The sequence below is a fragment of the Paroedura picta genome, chromosome 5 (assembly GCF_049243985.1).
Source record: "Paroedura picta isolate Pp20150507F chromosome 5, Ppicta_v3.0, whole genome shotgun sequence".
Taxonomy (NCBI): Eukaryota; Metazoa; Chordata; class Lepidosauria; order Squamata; family Gekkonidae; genus Paroedura; species Paroedura picta.
The window spans coordinates 44,277,531-44,293,570 of NC_135373.1; the positions used below are offsets into that span (position 1 = coordinate 44,277,531).

The window sequence follows — 16,040 nt, forward strand, 5'->3', positions numbered from 1 at the left end:
TTATACAAGCAGAGCACAACAGCGGTGGTCCAACCAAAGAAATTCAGTCGGCATACTTCCCAATTAACAGGAACACACGCAAAACACAAATGGGGCAGAAACAAAGTCCAGTGTTTGGCTTTTATTGAGACACAGCTTTCTTCCTTTCATATAACTTATCTAGTTAAAATATTCATCTCCATAGTTACCACAAAAAAGTAACATAGAAAATTGTTATTTACAGTCAGGGACCAAAATACAACCGTTATTCGGCATTACCTTTTCCTCATGGTACACCAAAAAAAAAAAATGACTCTGTTTTTTGTAGTGTAGCAGTGAAAACAGTACTTCTTTTAAAATGTTCTGGACACCCAAGGGAGAATAGGGAGTGGAGAGGTTTCACTCTGCAACGGATCCCACTTGGGCCCCGTGTGCCTATTAAAAGGAGGTTCAAAATTCATTCAAATCAATTAATTTAGCATCAGACTTGGAGAAAGGCAGATCTCACCTTCCCAACTAGTGAGGGGCATGACCGTTCCTTCTCCTGCCTCTGCAGAGGGCCTGCTTTATCCACTGAAAAAAATGCTGTCCGGTATAAGAGCTAGAAGTTGCAACATTTGCACTGCAAACTTCCCTCGGCAAAAAACCCACCACCAAACTAGTCCAAAATACTGACAGGTGGCTGAATTCTCAGATACAAGGACCCAATTTCAGTGGCAAAGTAGACCCAATGGCATAGTTGATGGATGTCATGGCCACACGTTCCACTAGGCAATGCCCAAATATTGACCTTGACCAGTAATGTGGTACTAACCACAATAGGGGGGGGGGGAAGCCTGACACAACAAACCCAGGTTGACCCCTCCACCTCCCTTTCTGAGTCAAGGAAACTTGAGATCCTGTCCTTCCAGCCCAGCAACAGACAAAATATGCATTGTGAGGGGGTGGTGCTACAAAAAAAACCCTTTGACTTCACCTGATATGGTGTGGAATGATGACGTTACAAAGGCCAGATGGGCAAGGTTTCAATCAGGTAGTACAAGATACCATTTCAGTCTGCAGTTCCTCAGTTGGGCTGAAAAGGTCTGAGAGACCTGTTTGCTTTCTACTGGCAATTGATAGGCAGGGAGGAGGGGTGTCTACCAGGGTCAGACCTTAGGTATCCAAATTTAACACAACTCGGGAATCCTATGGATGCATCCAAACGCTCTTTCCTCACTGGCCAGTCCATCGGTTTCTGAACCATTCTGTTTCCCCTTCCCAATCCCAATGATAAAAAGGAGAAAAAAATACACACACATATTAAAAAGCACAACAGGAGGCAGATTATATAAGTAACTAAATACAGCAAAATTAAATACAGCAAAAAAAGCAAGAAAACAGCACGATTTCCTTTCCTTTTTTAAAACAGCACAACACACTTTGAAATGCTACACAATGTCATTTAAAGCTTTCTGGGGCCTTTGATTGGCTTGGAGCAGACTGCGAGAGACCCATTTTCAAATACCATCATCATTAAAAACTGATAGAAAAAGTACCTGGAACTGTAGGGACGATGCATTGGACAGAGAAACATCGAGAGGGCTTTTCCTACCCCTGCATGGCACGTGAGTCACAGCAGAAAAGAAAAGGTTCCATCCTGTCCCAAATGTCGATGGATAACCAGTGGAAAGAATGAGCAGGGTCTTCTCTGTCATGAATGCCAACAGCCTCCTATTATAGATCAGGAGCATTCTTGCAAGATCAGATGCTACAAGACTGGAAAGTCACTAGAAGAATTTCCCCCTTCCCTATGAATCAGTCTCTCCTTCACAAGTCCTCCTAATCAAAGTTCCTTCAGCCTTGGCACCAAGAAACATACAGTCAGACTTCCTAAGGCAGGGGTAGTCAAACTGCGGCCCTCCAGATGTCCATGGACTACATTTACCATGAGCCCCTGCCAGCGAATGCTGGCAGGGGCTCATGGGAATTGTAGTCCATGGATATCTGGAGGGCCGCAGTTTGACTCCCCCTGTCCTACGACATAGTCCACATCTTCGCTCCACCCCTTTCACCGTCAGGATCAATCACATTTTACAGCCCGGTGTCCCCTTTTCCAGCATTTTAAAAAAGCAGTACCTAAGCAACACATTTCCCTCAAACTCTCCTCAGATGGGCCAGGCCAGACGTAATACCCAGCAGGCTTCCCCCTGGCCTGCCAAATGATGAAAGTGTTGTGCTACACTCAACCCAGCTGCAGATGATCCAAGGAGACAGAAATGATCCAAAGAGACAGCAGTTTGCTTGCTGCTTCTTCCAACTTCTGGTGTCCAGGAGTCCTGAGTCAAAAAGAATTCACCTGAAGGGGGTGCCTTTTCCAATCAAGTGACTGGGGATTATAAACTAAAAAGTTAACGCAGTGACTCCCTTGAAGTGTTTTCCAAGGGATTTGGTGAACCGGAAGCAGCTGCATAAAAAAAACAAACATCTTTTGACCAAAATCCAGAAGGGAGGGGAGAAACAACAAATCTAAACAAATTTTTATAAGTTTTAAAAAACACAAAATGCACACACACAAAGACACAGCACCCCCCCAAAAAAAAAAGAACCCCTAAACACTAAAGCCTTCACTATTCCTGTTAAAAACAAATTTGGCTCCCAAATGTTGTGATCCGTTTAAAAAATAAACAGCTGAATGCTTAAAATTTAATTTGTGCATTTTCCCTCTGCCGCCTTTGAAAATTCATGTGCTGCTGCTGTTGTTTTTTTCCTATTACATTTAAAAAGGAGGATGGGGGGGCTCCCCCTCCATTCTTTTTTTCAAAGGAACAGATGATAGAACGGAGGGACAGCCTCAGCAGTCTGGAAAAGCCAACTGCTCCCGGTCTGTACAAGGGCTTCAGCAAGGCAAGGAAGATTCTAAGAGGTGGGGTTTAAGGGGAAAAGGGATTACAAAAGGATGCTCCAAAGATGGCCTGGCAAAAAGCTGGAAAACCTCCGGCAGGATCTTGGGACTGCGGGGTGGAGTCTGAAACACAACATCCAGATTTGGAGTACAGACTGTTCTTCAAGAGCAGAGCTTCCGAGGCACAAGACTTCTGGATCCTTAAACTGAAGCTGAGGAAAACACTGTAGGTGGGGCGGGAGGGGGTTTCCTTTCCATTCCATCATCAAGGCAGGGAGAGGAGAAAGACAGATTACAGGCCAAACAACAGTCTCTGGACTTCCTTGTTTTCACACATATCCAGATTTCACATTTTCAGATGCCAGGCTACAGGAGCAAAGGGGAGGGGCTGGAGGGCTGCTTCAAACAATACTGTGCTGTTGGTCTTCCACTGGGGGTGAGGTGGGGGAATCCTGGGGGCCCCTCCCTGTTTGCCCACAAATAATTCTCCCATTGAAGAGACAAGCTCCCTTCTTCTCCCGTGCTCGTGGGCACCTTTATCTTCGAGAGAATCTGTTTTTGAACGCTTTAATAGTCTTTGCCATCATGGGTGCAATTTCTGAAAAGGCAAAAAAAAAAAGAATGTAAAAAGTTGACAAAGATGTGCAGGATCATGAAATCCCAAGTAAATATTTGAGAAAAAGCTACTAGTCCTTCGGGTCTGGATTTCAAACTGTACTGTAGTACAACAGAGGAAACAGTTTTTCAACCGTTCAAATTAAATGTTAACTAACAAAGTTTTGGCCCAGACTTATGACCCTGCCCATCTTTAATGCCAAACTAGAAAAATTCAACCAACTGGCTGATACACTAATGTAATCTTTTTGGTTATAATTCTTCCAATTTATTTTGTAGATATTGCCTTCATACCTATGATGTGCAAACATAAGCCAAAACGGGTTCTGGATAAACACAAAACATTTTCTTTTTCAATAGCCCATTTTCAAAGTTGTTTTCTTCCTCAGTGGTGTTCTTTAACATATAAATAGTCCCTCAGGTTCAGTGCTTCATGGAGGTTTTTCTTTACTGCTCCATGGCTGTGAAAACCAAGCTATGACTAGCTATGACTCTTAATTGCCACTCTCCATCTCAGAACCCCCCACCTTCTGAGGGGGTTATAGTTAGTCTCTCTCCCACTCCGCGTCATGTCAATGAAAGATTAACCACATCCAGACCTCACTTCTTTTCCTTTTAAAGGCCAGGCTGCTAAGTTAAGCTATCGAAGGTTGTTTACCGATTCCAAAGTACTAGACTGGGAGTGAAGAAATTATTCCAACATTGCAGGGTCATGATTCATTTTGGGTCTTCCAACACCATAGATGTTGCAGAAGATCCTTGGGCAAAGCCTGAACTAGGACACAGTTCTTATTGGCTTGGATCCAGCCCCCCAAAAAACATCCGCTAACAAAAGAGGGAGGGGTTCAACCAATTCCCCCACAATGCTCCCTATGGAGCGGCATTTCAAGGCTCAGTTTGGGCTGCCACAAAAAAGGAAAGCAAGGAAGGTACATTACGTTGATGGATATCCTACCCATCAGTAGAGATCTGCCACTGGATCAAAGGACTTGGCCGGGTCAGTTTAGGGCTTCAATATGTGAACCAAGTCCATGTCTCAGAATTAACTTCCTACCCAAGAAAGCCATGCTAAAAACACCCTTATAGGGCTCTCTGAAACTGCAAGTTGAAATCTACTTGTCTATGCACTAGGCACTACCATTCAGGAGCACTTCTCACCACTCTTTCTGTTTACACGCCTAGCACCTTCAGTACCAGCTTCTGTCCCCCTATAATGCAGGGTTGTACATTGAAGCCAGGCGCAACCACTGGCAGAAGTGATACTGCAGCATCTCTGGTCACTTACTCTTCACGGGTGGCCTCCGAGGGTCGTAGCTAACAGAGGAAGTGCTGCCCAAAGATGGGCCCGAGTGACTGCTGCTCGTGCTTGGGCCTTCATAGGCCTGCTCCTCTTCTGATTGAACACTGCTGCTTTTTGTCGGGGTGAAGAGAACTGGCTTTATCCTGAGGGGGAAAAGAAAGATCCTAAATGACTTACATGCTAAAAAGCGCTCTGTGCGTGCTCAAGTACGATAACTCTGCAGCTTCAGTCAATCTGCACAAAAATACAGATACTGAAAAACAGAAGAAAAGTGTGTGTGTGTGTGGGGGGGGGCTCTTGAGCAAGCTGCTTGACTTCCATTTGCAGTCAGCTCCACCCTCCTCAGAGCTGAACAGAGAGGATATAGTTTGAAACTCACTTGATCTTCTCTGAGATCGCTGATCCTCCAGTGCCAAACTTCTCCTGTCTTCTCCGCACATCCCGGGGGGGCTTTGCGGTAGAATTGACAAACGCCATCTTGGCTACTCTGCCTGGAATGACGTGGGGAGAGAAACTCAGGTTAACCAAAGGCAGCTGGTCCATCAAGGCCTCAAAGACTGGCCAAGCCTGCTCTTTTCCTACCTCACAGCAGACAGCCTGCATCTTTGCCAGCCTCCCCCCCAACGAGCCTCACCTGCACCTTCTCCCTTGGGGAGTGCCGTTGTGTTTCCTACAACAGTTTCTTTCTGCAGCCACCCAGGGGCAGCACAGGAGGCTTTTCTAACCAGCAATAACTGCTCAAGAATGGATTGGCAGACCTAGGGCCTTGCGGGACAGGTGGCTTATTACATCCTGCTGCACTAAAGCCAGGAGCCATTGAACAGGGGCAGCATGGTGTAGCATTTAAGGGCACGGACAACAAAAGAGGGAATAAAATCCCAGCCTGTATATACAAGCTAGAAAAAGAGGCTGAGCAGCACATTTAAGATTTTTAAAACATCAATATTAATTGCATACTATTGATCCACTATATATTGACACAAATGCTGGCAGGGGCTCATGGGAATTGTAGTCCATTGACATCTGGAGGGCCGCAGTTTGACTACCCCTGCATATATATTGACACGTGGATAAAGTAACATAATACGAAAGACTAAACATGTTTCAACCCCTCTTTGGGTCTTCCTCAGTGGTCTTCAAGGCCATTTCCTCAGCAGATAGGATTTAAATACTTTTCTTACGGTGAATTATATGAGACACATGAGAATGCACTCGGGCTAAAAGAGGGCAATAATAAGGGTGCAATTTTGGAAAACAAATATTTTGTATGGGGCGGTTCTTAGAGAGAGATCTGGAGACATTTTATACTAGTAGGAGCCTCTTCTTTTAATTCCTTTTACCACCTAGTGCAACACTGTAGAAGTGCATTTTAATATCAGACCACTGAGGAAGACACTCCCCCACGGAAGGGTTGAAATGAGAACAGTCCTTTGAGATTCTACATGTAGCTTTTCTGTCAGCATTTTTGTCTTCTTGACTTCCAAGCTATCCTGACAGGTTGTCCCTGTTTGCTCATACAAGAGCTGGCAACCCTGATCCCCGCTGCCTTTCTGATCCAGTGGCCGGCTGGATGGTGCTATCTTGGTACTCGCCCTCCCCTCTACCTTTGGGCTTATTGGCGTGAGCCGAGCGGATGTTCTTGGTCAGCATCAGCAGGCGCTGCTCTCGGGCTTCGTGCAGGCGGAGGTACATCTCTCGCCACGACTCAAACTCTTCTGGCTTCTCCTTCTTGAAATCGCGGAGGCAGTGATTGTGCCACAATTCATTGGTGTCCTCGGTTAAAAACTGGAAACCAAAAGCACAAAGGATGAGCTCAAGGGAACAACAGAGCAGCGAGTGGCACAGAATCATCAGAGCCGTTCAGATGTTCTGGACAACCATGGATGACAAAACTAGCTTGATCAAATCCCAGTTAGTTGCAATATATGAATTCTCATGACTTGTCACTCTGGGTTTTCTTAGCTGATCCCAACTTGGGGTTTCAAACATGGGTTTGTAGCCCAGTATCTTATTGGTGCTTGACTAGAGATGGCAGAACAGGGAAAAAAAAGGCTCGGTATTGGTAGTTAAAGCAAGAAGCAGGGTCTTCGGAGTTCATACGCCAACCAGAATTTGTCATTAACATCTAGAAGATGAATCAGGGTTTGTTGCACAAACAGCATTTTACTGTGCCTGAACGTAGTCGCTGTTAAGGCAGAGCCATTCTCTGCGGATGATCACAGATTGCTCAAGAATACATGAAAGCTGTTTTACTTAAGAAATCAGATAACCACCTAAAACTTTTAAAAACTTACCTTGTTAAAAGGGCATCTAAACTTCTGGAGCAAAAATAATGACTGACATTTTTTTCTAGACACTGGTTGCTTCCTTTCCCATGGATCAGTCTCTCTTTCCTATGTGACTTATTTTTTTGAATAGGATTAATGCTATCGAGGAAGGTGGCTTGAATGGTTAGGAAGACTTTGGTTTGCATTTTGTATTGCTCTTCTGAATGGCCACACCCCCTTTCAAAATTTTATGGACCCCGGTATCCCTGCTTGTGCTAATTCTTTTTTTTTTTTATATTGTCCAATAAGGTATCGCAAAAGGGTTCAAGAAGTCGTATGAATGAGGAGTTTCATACGACCAGGCCAGGTAATAAACAATGCAAGAGAAAAGGTACAAAGATTACATTTGGGTCCTAACCTTCTTCTAAGGAGCTCAAGGTGATATATAGCCTTCCTCATCCCTCCTCATCTCTCTCTCTCACACACACACACACCCCATCTTGCCATTTTACTCTCACAACAGCCCACTGAGGCTGAGAGATTGTAAGTCGCTGTGAGATGACTTTGTCGGGAGTGACAGAGTAAAAGTCTAAATGAATGAACAAACAAGCAGCGATGGCCACCCAGGAATCTTACCCAATCAGGTGAATTTGAACCTACATCTCCTGGGCTAGGTCACACACTACCCACTACACCTCACTGTCTCTTACATGCATCCCACAGTAGTTCTTCATACTTTGTGTAGCAAACCAATGAACATTCTGTGAAGTCACACTCCTGCTTAATGGGTGTAAAGAACCAACTGCCATAGAAAGAAATCTCGATTTGGATTTGTGTGTGTGTGTGTGTGTGTGTGTGTTTAAAGCAGTTCTTAACTCTTATGGGTGTATGGCAAAGACAAATGGAAAAGTTTTGGCACTCTCTCCTTCCTTCCATTTGTCCCCCTGGCTACCTCAACATTTCCAAAATCTAAAGAGCACAAGACAAAACCAATAGCAAAGAAAGAAGTATATGAAATATACTGACTTTTGCATAGAACGAGGAAATTTTTATTTTACACAAAATACATAACGCTCCCATGTTAGGACTGCTGAAGTTGCCCAGCAATTGGCCAAAGGGCCCTTAACAGAAGGTGACTTACATGCTGGCACATTCTGTCAACCAAGTTATTGATTACACAAAACTTGTTCTCATTTCTTGTCCCCACTGTGGGAGCCTAGGAGACCATTTGCACCAGCTGCTCCTGGGCTCCCTGGAGGCAGGAAAAATTACAGGGTGGTTCAGCATGTTTTTCTTTCCAAAGCCTTGTGGTAACTCAGCCTTTCTTCTACTCCAGAGGCTCATTTGCAACGGCAACAGCTGGAAGCCAGTGTGCACGGCCTGATCTAGGATGCCATGCCAAGCTGTTGCCCACCTGAGCACCCCTCAGCAGACAACACCCTACTCCCAACCCCTCCCATCTAGAACTGATGCAAAAACCTATACTCTGACAGATCCAGAAAAGCAAAGAATAGTCTTGGGATCCCCACACTGAAAGCCCATACATAGCAGCTGGGACTTGTAGAACATTATTGACATAACATTCCCCTGAAATCTTGCCGCTTCAAAGGGCAAGATGACCCCAGATACATGCACATATGCTGTTTAAAAACCTTGTGCTTAAAACAACAACAAAAAAACCCCAGAAGAATGCTGTGATCAACGTAGAGCAGATGGTACTGGCTTCTTCTCCCAATTCAAGATTGGAATTAGAAAACCTGACTGCAATCCTTCATCTTTCTTCTACAGAAGGAGGTGACTGCCATTCATTCTTTGGGGCGGACAAGTGGGAGATCACTGATTGAGTTCAAGCAAAGCCCAGCTTCTTCTCCTATCTGTGGGTGGCTTGGCCTTGGCCAACAGGGTTGCTGCAAAGTCTTGTGCGCACATGCACGCCCCAGGTCCCACGCAACAAGTAAATGTTCCCTTTTCGCACATCCCACTTGCCATTGCAAAGCCAGGCATATTTCTCATGACTGATAATCGTCTTTCATGCATTGCACACCCATCCTGTCAGGAAAGAGCCCTGGACAGTAGTACAGTCTTTTGTCCCCTTATAGCAGACCTGAGCAAACAGCAGCTTCCCAAAAGCTCTCTATCAAGCACACAGCAGAGGCTTAGAAGAGTTGGTTCAGGAGGGTGCTTTTAGAAAGGGAACAGAATTCCACTGTTCATTGCACCTTACTGCATTGCTTTCGGCTATTGTTATTCCAACTTTTTTGCATTGTCTGTGTACAAGAGTGGCCAAATTGTGGCTCTCCAGATGTCCACAGACTACAATTACCATGAGTCCCTAGTCCATTACCCAGGCTAGCCCAATCTCTTCAGATCTCAGGGGCTAAAAAGGATTGGCCTTAGCTACGATTTGGAAGGGAGACCACCAAAGAATACCAAAATTGTGAATGGAATTAGGCTATGGCAAACCACCTGTGAATGTCTCTTAATCTCAAAAATCCCATGGGGCTGCCTTGTCAGCTGTGAACTAATAGCCAAAAAGAGACAGACAGACAGACATCTCCCATCGGATACTTTTGTGTTTGGGGTTTTTTGCATGCCTTCTAATTTTGGAATCCTAGTCCCACTGCATTGTTTATTGGATGGCTCAGGCTACTTCACTACTTCATTTTCCACTGTTGTGATCCACCTCAAGTTTCAGTAAGAAACATGGGCTATAGATTTAGTAAATATAATTAAGTAAACCAAGGCACTTCCTGATTGAGAGCTCAGCTGCATCATTGATACGCCAAACACAAATTCTAAGGTACATCTGGACAGTGACTCTGGGCCAGGGCTGCAGCCAAGCCCTGTTTGCCAGAGTGCTGGAAATCGGGCCAGCATGGAAAAATCCCCCTGCCCCATTCTCCTGGCACTTACGGGATTACACTCCTCGATGCGGCACAGCTGCTCCGGGGTGCACCGCTCCAAGACAGGTTCCAGGACACTGAAAGGGACTCCACCCACTTCATAAATTGCTGTACAGAAAAAGGGAGAAAATATGTTCTGTAGTCCTCAGATTGCAAGTCACCCACAGGCTTATACCAATCCACTAAAACCATTCTGTAGGGCCCTTTATATATTCATTACGACTGCATGACCTTATGTGAGCTGCTTCCTAATAAAAGACTAGCAGCCACCACATTAGAGCTGCAGATACACTATGGACTATAAATCCTCACTAATGTTATCACAAGTTATTACTAAATGGCATTTCCTTAAAAGCTACTGAACCTCAAGGTAGCGTGTGTCGGGGGGGGGAATCAGTGGATCAGGTAAAGAGTGACATGCATAGGCCTTCCATCCTATATACAGCCTCAACCCTCCAAATACTAGCATCTATTTACCATTACTTGGGAGACATGGGGAGCTGAAAGCAAATCTTAGATCAACAGCAGTAGAAAAGTCAACCAACAGCAGCAACCCAGAATATCTGGCAGGCAGCTGGCAATACTCACAGTCAATATTATTGCTGAGGACCCGGATGCACTGTTCATGCAGAGTCATCATCTTTGGGAGGTAGGCGGTCTTAGATCCTGAATACACCTGCATCTTGGAATTCAGCCTGCGTCCTGTAAAACCCGCTTCATCCTCCTCTGTATGAGAGGACAATGCTGCAAAACAAGAGGTTAAGTAGAGTTATGTGCGTGGGGGGGGGGGGGAAATATACACATTACTGTCAGGTCTCAAGATCCCAAAGAGAGATCAAGTGCAGATCGGCAAAGACACTTTGTCAATGGCTGGATGAGCCTGTTCTCAGAAGGTTAAAAATGTTTCATTAGATTAGGCTGAAGATCTACCTAGTCCAGCGGTGGCCAGTCAAGTGACCCCACATGGCAAACCCAAACAACACCTACATCAGGCATATTGCTGATGGACATTGAGGCTACATTCCACTATCATTGTAAATACCTGCTTCCACCATTTCATGGAAGATAACTGAATGATCTATTTGCATATTGCTTGTAGGTGGTCTGAAAGGATGAGCACTGTGGAAAATGAAGACCTTGGAACGAGCATACTGAAGCTGCATGGGAAAGGAGGAATGACTTCTTCTCTTTAAACCAGCCTTTCAAAATCTTTTGATCATGGAGTAAGCCCCAAAATATTCATCAGACTTCAAGTAACCCTGGAAGTGATACCAGCTGGCCACACCTTGCTGCCACACACCCAGTTTACAGTGTGGATGGCATTATTGAGGGGGGGGGATGGGAGGAGCCAGTGGGGGGACTGCAGCAGATTCAGCACTTCCCTCCTATTCCTTTCCCACTGTGTGAATTCATCAAGGCCACCGCAGACCAGGCAGATGAGCAGAAAGCAACTCTGTCCTCTTGACTCCTCCTTGAATTAGTTAATTTTTTTAAAATTTATATATTAAAAAATTAAATTCCCCTAACTGGAGTAACCCCTCTGGGACTCTGGAGTAACCCTGTTTGAAAATGACTGCTTTAAACCAAAGCTGCATGGAAGCGTCCAAAGAGCTGTGCAAATATACATTAGCTGAATTGTAGCATACACTCCATTATTTCTTTGATTGCTGATTCACACATAACACAGAGTACATAGGCTGGGTCCTGGGATCCACGCGCTGTCACAAGTGAGTTTCGGGCCCTGGACAATTCTCACATATGGGGTACCCAATTCAGATCACGACTCTGGTACCCATGGGGAGAAGACGCAGGGCTGTGCTATTTGGCCCCTGGGGGCCCTTTCTTCACACCTCTGATCCAAGAGGAAACCCATAATACATGTATATCATTGGGAGAGAAACCCCAGACTCCTGAATGTATGAATCAGCCTTGGCCGACCAGACACCAAAAAGGGATTACCTTATTTCTCAAAGCACATTTCACAGCAATCCTAATTTTGAAAGAGAGGATCAACTGCTGCTAAGAGAGAGTCTATCTTGCATCAAAGGAAGATGTCTTTCATTGAAAGTAAACCCCTCTGTCAGCAGAAGTGATCCACGGAATCCAGCCCACAGTCTGCCTATCATCTAACTGCCTAATTTCTCAACAGAGCAGGAATGCTGGATTCAGGATACCCAAGAACATGCCTTCTCCAATATGAGATTCCCCAGGCGAGCTCCAAAACCTTTTCAATGTCACAGCCAATAGATGCCAGGGTGGGGATGGATTCCCAGCAGGGGAACTCACCTTGTGGGATCTTCCTCCCAAAAGGCTCACAGAATGTAATAAAAATAAATAAGCCAGTGCATATTGAATTGTCTCTTGACAGCAAGGTCAAAAATTTCCATTCCTACAGGCTCTGGAGGGAAGGTAGCATGATATAGTTTGAATTCATGCGATTTTGGACGCTGAGCAAGGTCAGTCCTGGTCAGGACCTGGATGGAGACCACCAAGTAAGATTGGGGTTGCTATGCAGAGAGAGCCAATAGCAAACCACCTCTGCTTCTCACTTGCCTTAAAAGCTCCTTGCTGAGGTCACCATAAGTTGGGTGTGACTTGAGGGGTCTTACATAAACATATATGCCACCATTTCTAGCAATTAGACCCCTACCCTTCACCGGAAATGTTGGTTCTTTGATGATGGCACTGTGAGATTCATTCACCGTTTTCACTATTGTAAGGAGTTTTGAGTGCAAAGGGAAATGAATACATTTAAAAAAAAAAGTTTTTAAAACCACTTCCAACACATCTCTCCTGCCTCGATGAACAGCAGAAGGTTTTCTCACATCAATTCTGCTCCATTCCATTCTCATCTCAAAATTACCTTTCCTCTTTGGCTGGCTGGGGGGGAGCGAATCCAACGAAGGAAGAGGGCGGTAGGAACTCTGGATTGGGGGCAAAGGTATGTCCGGGAGCGTTGGCACCACATCTATGGGAATCTGAAAGAGGTGAGAACACAGTGTTTAAGTATATAGCCTTGCAAACAGTTACTACTCCGCAAAAATATTTACCAGTCATCCTTTCCTCATACATGTTAGATACTGATGTCCAACCAAAAAACCCCCACCCTTTCCCATTTTGCAAAAGCTTCTTGGCCTACTCTCCTCGGAGTGATTATTACTCACTGCAAGCGACCAACTGAGTCGCTGTTTACAAATTTTTTTTTTTATTTATTTTTCAATTTATTTCCCGCCACTCCCTAAGCGGTCGTGGCGGGTCACAGTGTCTTAAAACCCCATTAAAACACTTAAAATCCATCAGAACATGGCGGAACAAAAAATCCCCTTCCTACCTCCATTGCTAAGGGGGGGCGGAGAAGGAGGCGGTCAACGATGTTCAAGAAGCCCGGGGGGGGGGGGGAGCAGTAGATGTACCTCGCCGACCCTAGCCTCAACCATGGACCCGGCGGAAGAGCTCCATTTTGCAGGTCCGGCAGAACGCTGAAAGATCCTGCAGGGCCCGCAGCTCACCCGGGAGCTCATTCGACCAGGTAGGGGCCAGGACCGAAAAGGCCCTGGCTGAGGCACGCTAGACTAATATAGACTAAGGCAGTCAGGTGACAACAGATGACACCTAAAAACACCACATATCATTGGCTGAGGAGGGTAACAAAACCATATTTGTTTTGCAAGTAATCATAGTCTGAGAAAATGTTAGTAAATGCAGCAGAAATCAGCCATTTTCAGAGAATTCAAAATTTGGTTGTACTTTTAATTCCTAAATTCCAGTCCCTGTGCTAGATCACTGAAGATCCACACACTTCCTCTTCAACCCTCTCCCATCTCAAGTAGAAAATGAACTACAAGAGAACTGCAAGGGGACAGACAGTGGACTGAGTCTGAAATAGATCTCCCACTATAGCATCTTAGAGGTTGAAGGCTTATGGGATCACAGCACATGATCAGTCTGTCCTGCCTGCATCTTTTATAAATCAAGATGACACTTGAATCAACTTTTTCAGCTTAGGTACAATGAAGATGCATACCCACTGGTTGCTTTAATACAATAAAATAACCTTTATATCACAGAGAATAGACGTTTCTCCCATATTTAACATTTCAAAAGGTGATAAACAGTACATTGCTTATTTTTTAGATAACTTAATGTTCGTGACTTCTAATACTTCTAAGAGTTCTTTGTAGACAGGTGATGGTTAGACTCAACACGAGAAAGTGTTGTTTCTCCAGTGTCCTTTTCCACATTATTTGGCACCTTCACGTCTATCACAAAATTGCTTAGTCCTACTTCTGCCCCTCCTCCATGTAAAATAATCTCTGAAGAAGCAAGGGCTCAGAATAATTAAAGAGCAGATCAATGTTCTCCATGGGATGGAAGACAAAAAACCCCCATGCTAACCGTGTCATTCTAATGAGAGTTACACCATTTTAAACCCTTTGAAGTCAGTGAGCTGAGAAGGATGTAAAGCTTTGTTTAGTGTCATGCTGTGAGCCAGTTGCAGGAATAAAACAGGAGTGAAACATCATCCAAAGGGAAGAATGGATGACAGCTGTGGTCCCTTGCTCATCCTTCTCCCCCCCCCCCGCCGCCATGGATCAATACATCCACATAAACTACTGTGCTATATGACGACTTACAAAGATGTTTTGGGCCAGAGTTCTTTAAAAACATCAAAAACAGGCTTTCAAAGGGAAAAGTTCAGATTTTACTGAAACCAGAATAGTTTTGAGAGAGAAACATGCTACAGACAGATCTTTAAAAAAACATGTCCTTCAAAGCAATGGGAAGACAACCTACACCATCGTTGATTCTTTTGATTCCCTTAACACGGCACAGAACTCATGTCTGTAAATGTTTTCCAAAAAAGGAAGATGAAACAGAAATGCTCAATGAAAACAAAACAAAAATCTCATTTGCCAAAATCACTGATTTTTATGTTCTGCACATGAGACCATGAAAATGAGAGGGCTGGCTATCCAATTCCACATGTGGACTGGCAGACGCAGCAGAGCAGATACAAAGTGTACCAAGATCTTGATGCCAGAGGCAGACTACCCTCTAATTTAGGTCTGAATTCACTGGGAAGTTCTTCTGCTTAAGGCGCCCTGAAACGAACAGGAGCCCAAAAGTCTACACTGGGACTTCCACAGCAGGCCTCCTCCCCCCTGAATTGTACCACTGGGGTCAGATCTGCATCTTCCTTGGGTCACAGTGGTATCGTGTATGTGTAGGAGGAGCTCCCTGCTTCTTCTCTCTTCCTTCCCACCAAGTATTCTGAGCTGCCACACCCAAGCAGATTTGCCCTTCCCTCATGTACTAGTGGCCTGGGACACTGGCTGAGCTCTGAGAACATGAGAGGAAAGTAGTTTCTCCTAGTTTCTCCTATTTGATGTCCAACACAGCCTAGCCAGGAGATTATAATGGAAGAAATGAGCAGCCATGGCGGTGAGGCTCTTTGAACATAGTCTGAGCTCTTTAAAGAAAAACGATCTTTCTTCACTGGAGCATGGCTTTACATTCTGAAGCACACGTATGCAGGGGGAAAGTATTTCAAGGTACATGATGACCTAAGAAAGAAAATCAAAGCCATCCAAACTCTTGAGGCTAAAATGAACTTGAGAAACATAGACGTTACCCTGCCGTGCCCTCCTTGCGATGGACACAAGCCCACTGGAACTTGAGGGGAAAAGGCAGAAGCCACCCTGTCCCTTCCCCTAGCTCCTGGTCTGGCTACAGCAGGGGTAGTTAAACTGCGGTCCTCCAGATGTCCATGGACTACAATTCCCATGAGCCCCTGCCAGCATTCACTCATGGGAATTGTAGCCCATGGACATCTGGAGGGCCGCAGTTTGACTACCCTGGGCTAGAGCATTACTAATAGGTCTCCAGGTCTTTGAACCCTTCCTGCCCAAGCTGGGTGGGCTTCCCTTCACTCAGTCCTGAGTTAGGGGAGTGAATGCCCTCTTACGCCACTCTGCATTCTTTGCTCCAACACAGAGCACGTGCCTCCCCTCCTTTACCGCCCAGTCAAGTCATTCAAACAGCCATCTGGCAATTTGGGCAAATAGATATTCCCTTGCCAGAAGCTCAGCTAG

At 45.0% G+C, this 16,040-nt stretch overlaps 1 protein-coding gene across 1 annotated transcript in view; it reads right to left on the reverse strand.

Annotated features, from left to right (window-relative positions):
- Window positions 1–106: 106 nt before the first annotated feature.
- ELOA (elongin A) overlaps window positions 107–16,040 on the reverse strand; it is a 32,796-nt gene continuing 16,862 nt past the window's right edge. The window contains exons 5-11 of the mRNA XM_077337584.1: window positions 12,812–12,926; window positions 10,537–10,692; window positions 9,959–10,056; window positions 6,383–6,563; window positions 5,158–5,269; window positions 4,764–4,921; window positions 107–3,461 (exon numbers count right to left, since the gene is read on the reverse strand). Coding sequence (XP_077193699.1) covers window positions 3,400–3,461; window positions 4,764–4,921; window positions 5,158–5,269; window positions 6,383–6,563; window positions 9,959–10,056; window positions 10,537–10,692; window positions 12,812–12,926 — 882 coding nt within the window. The 3' untranslated portion in view covers window positions 107–3,399. The remainder of the gene's footprint in view (window positions 3,462–4,763; window positions 4,922–5,157; window positions 5,270–6,382; window positions 6,564–9,958; window positions 10,057–10,536; window positions 10,693–12,811; window positions 12,927–16,040) is intronic.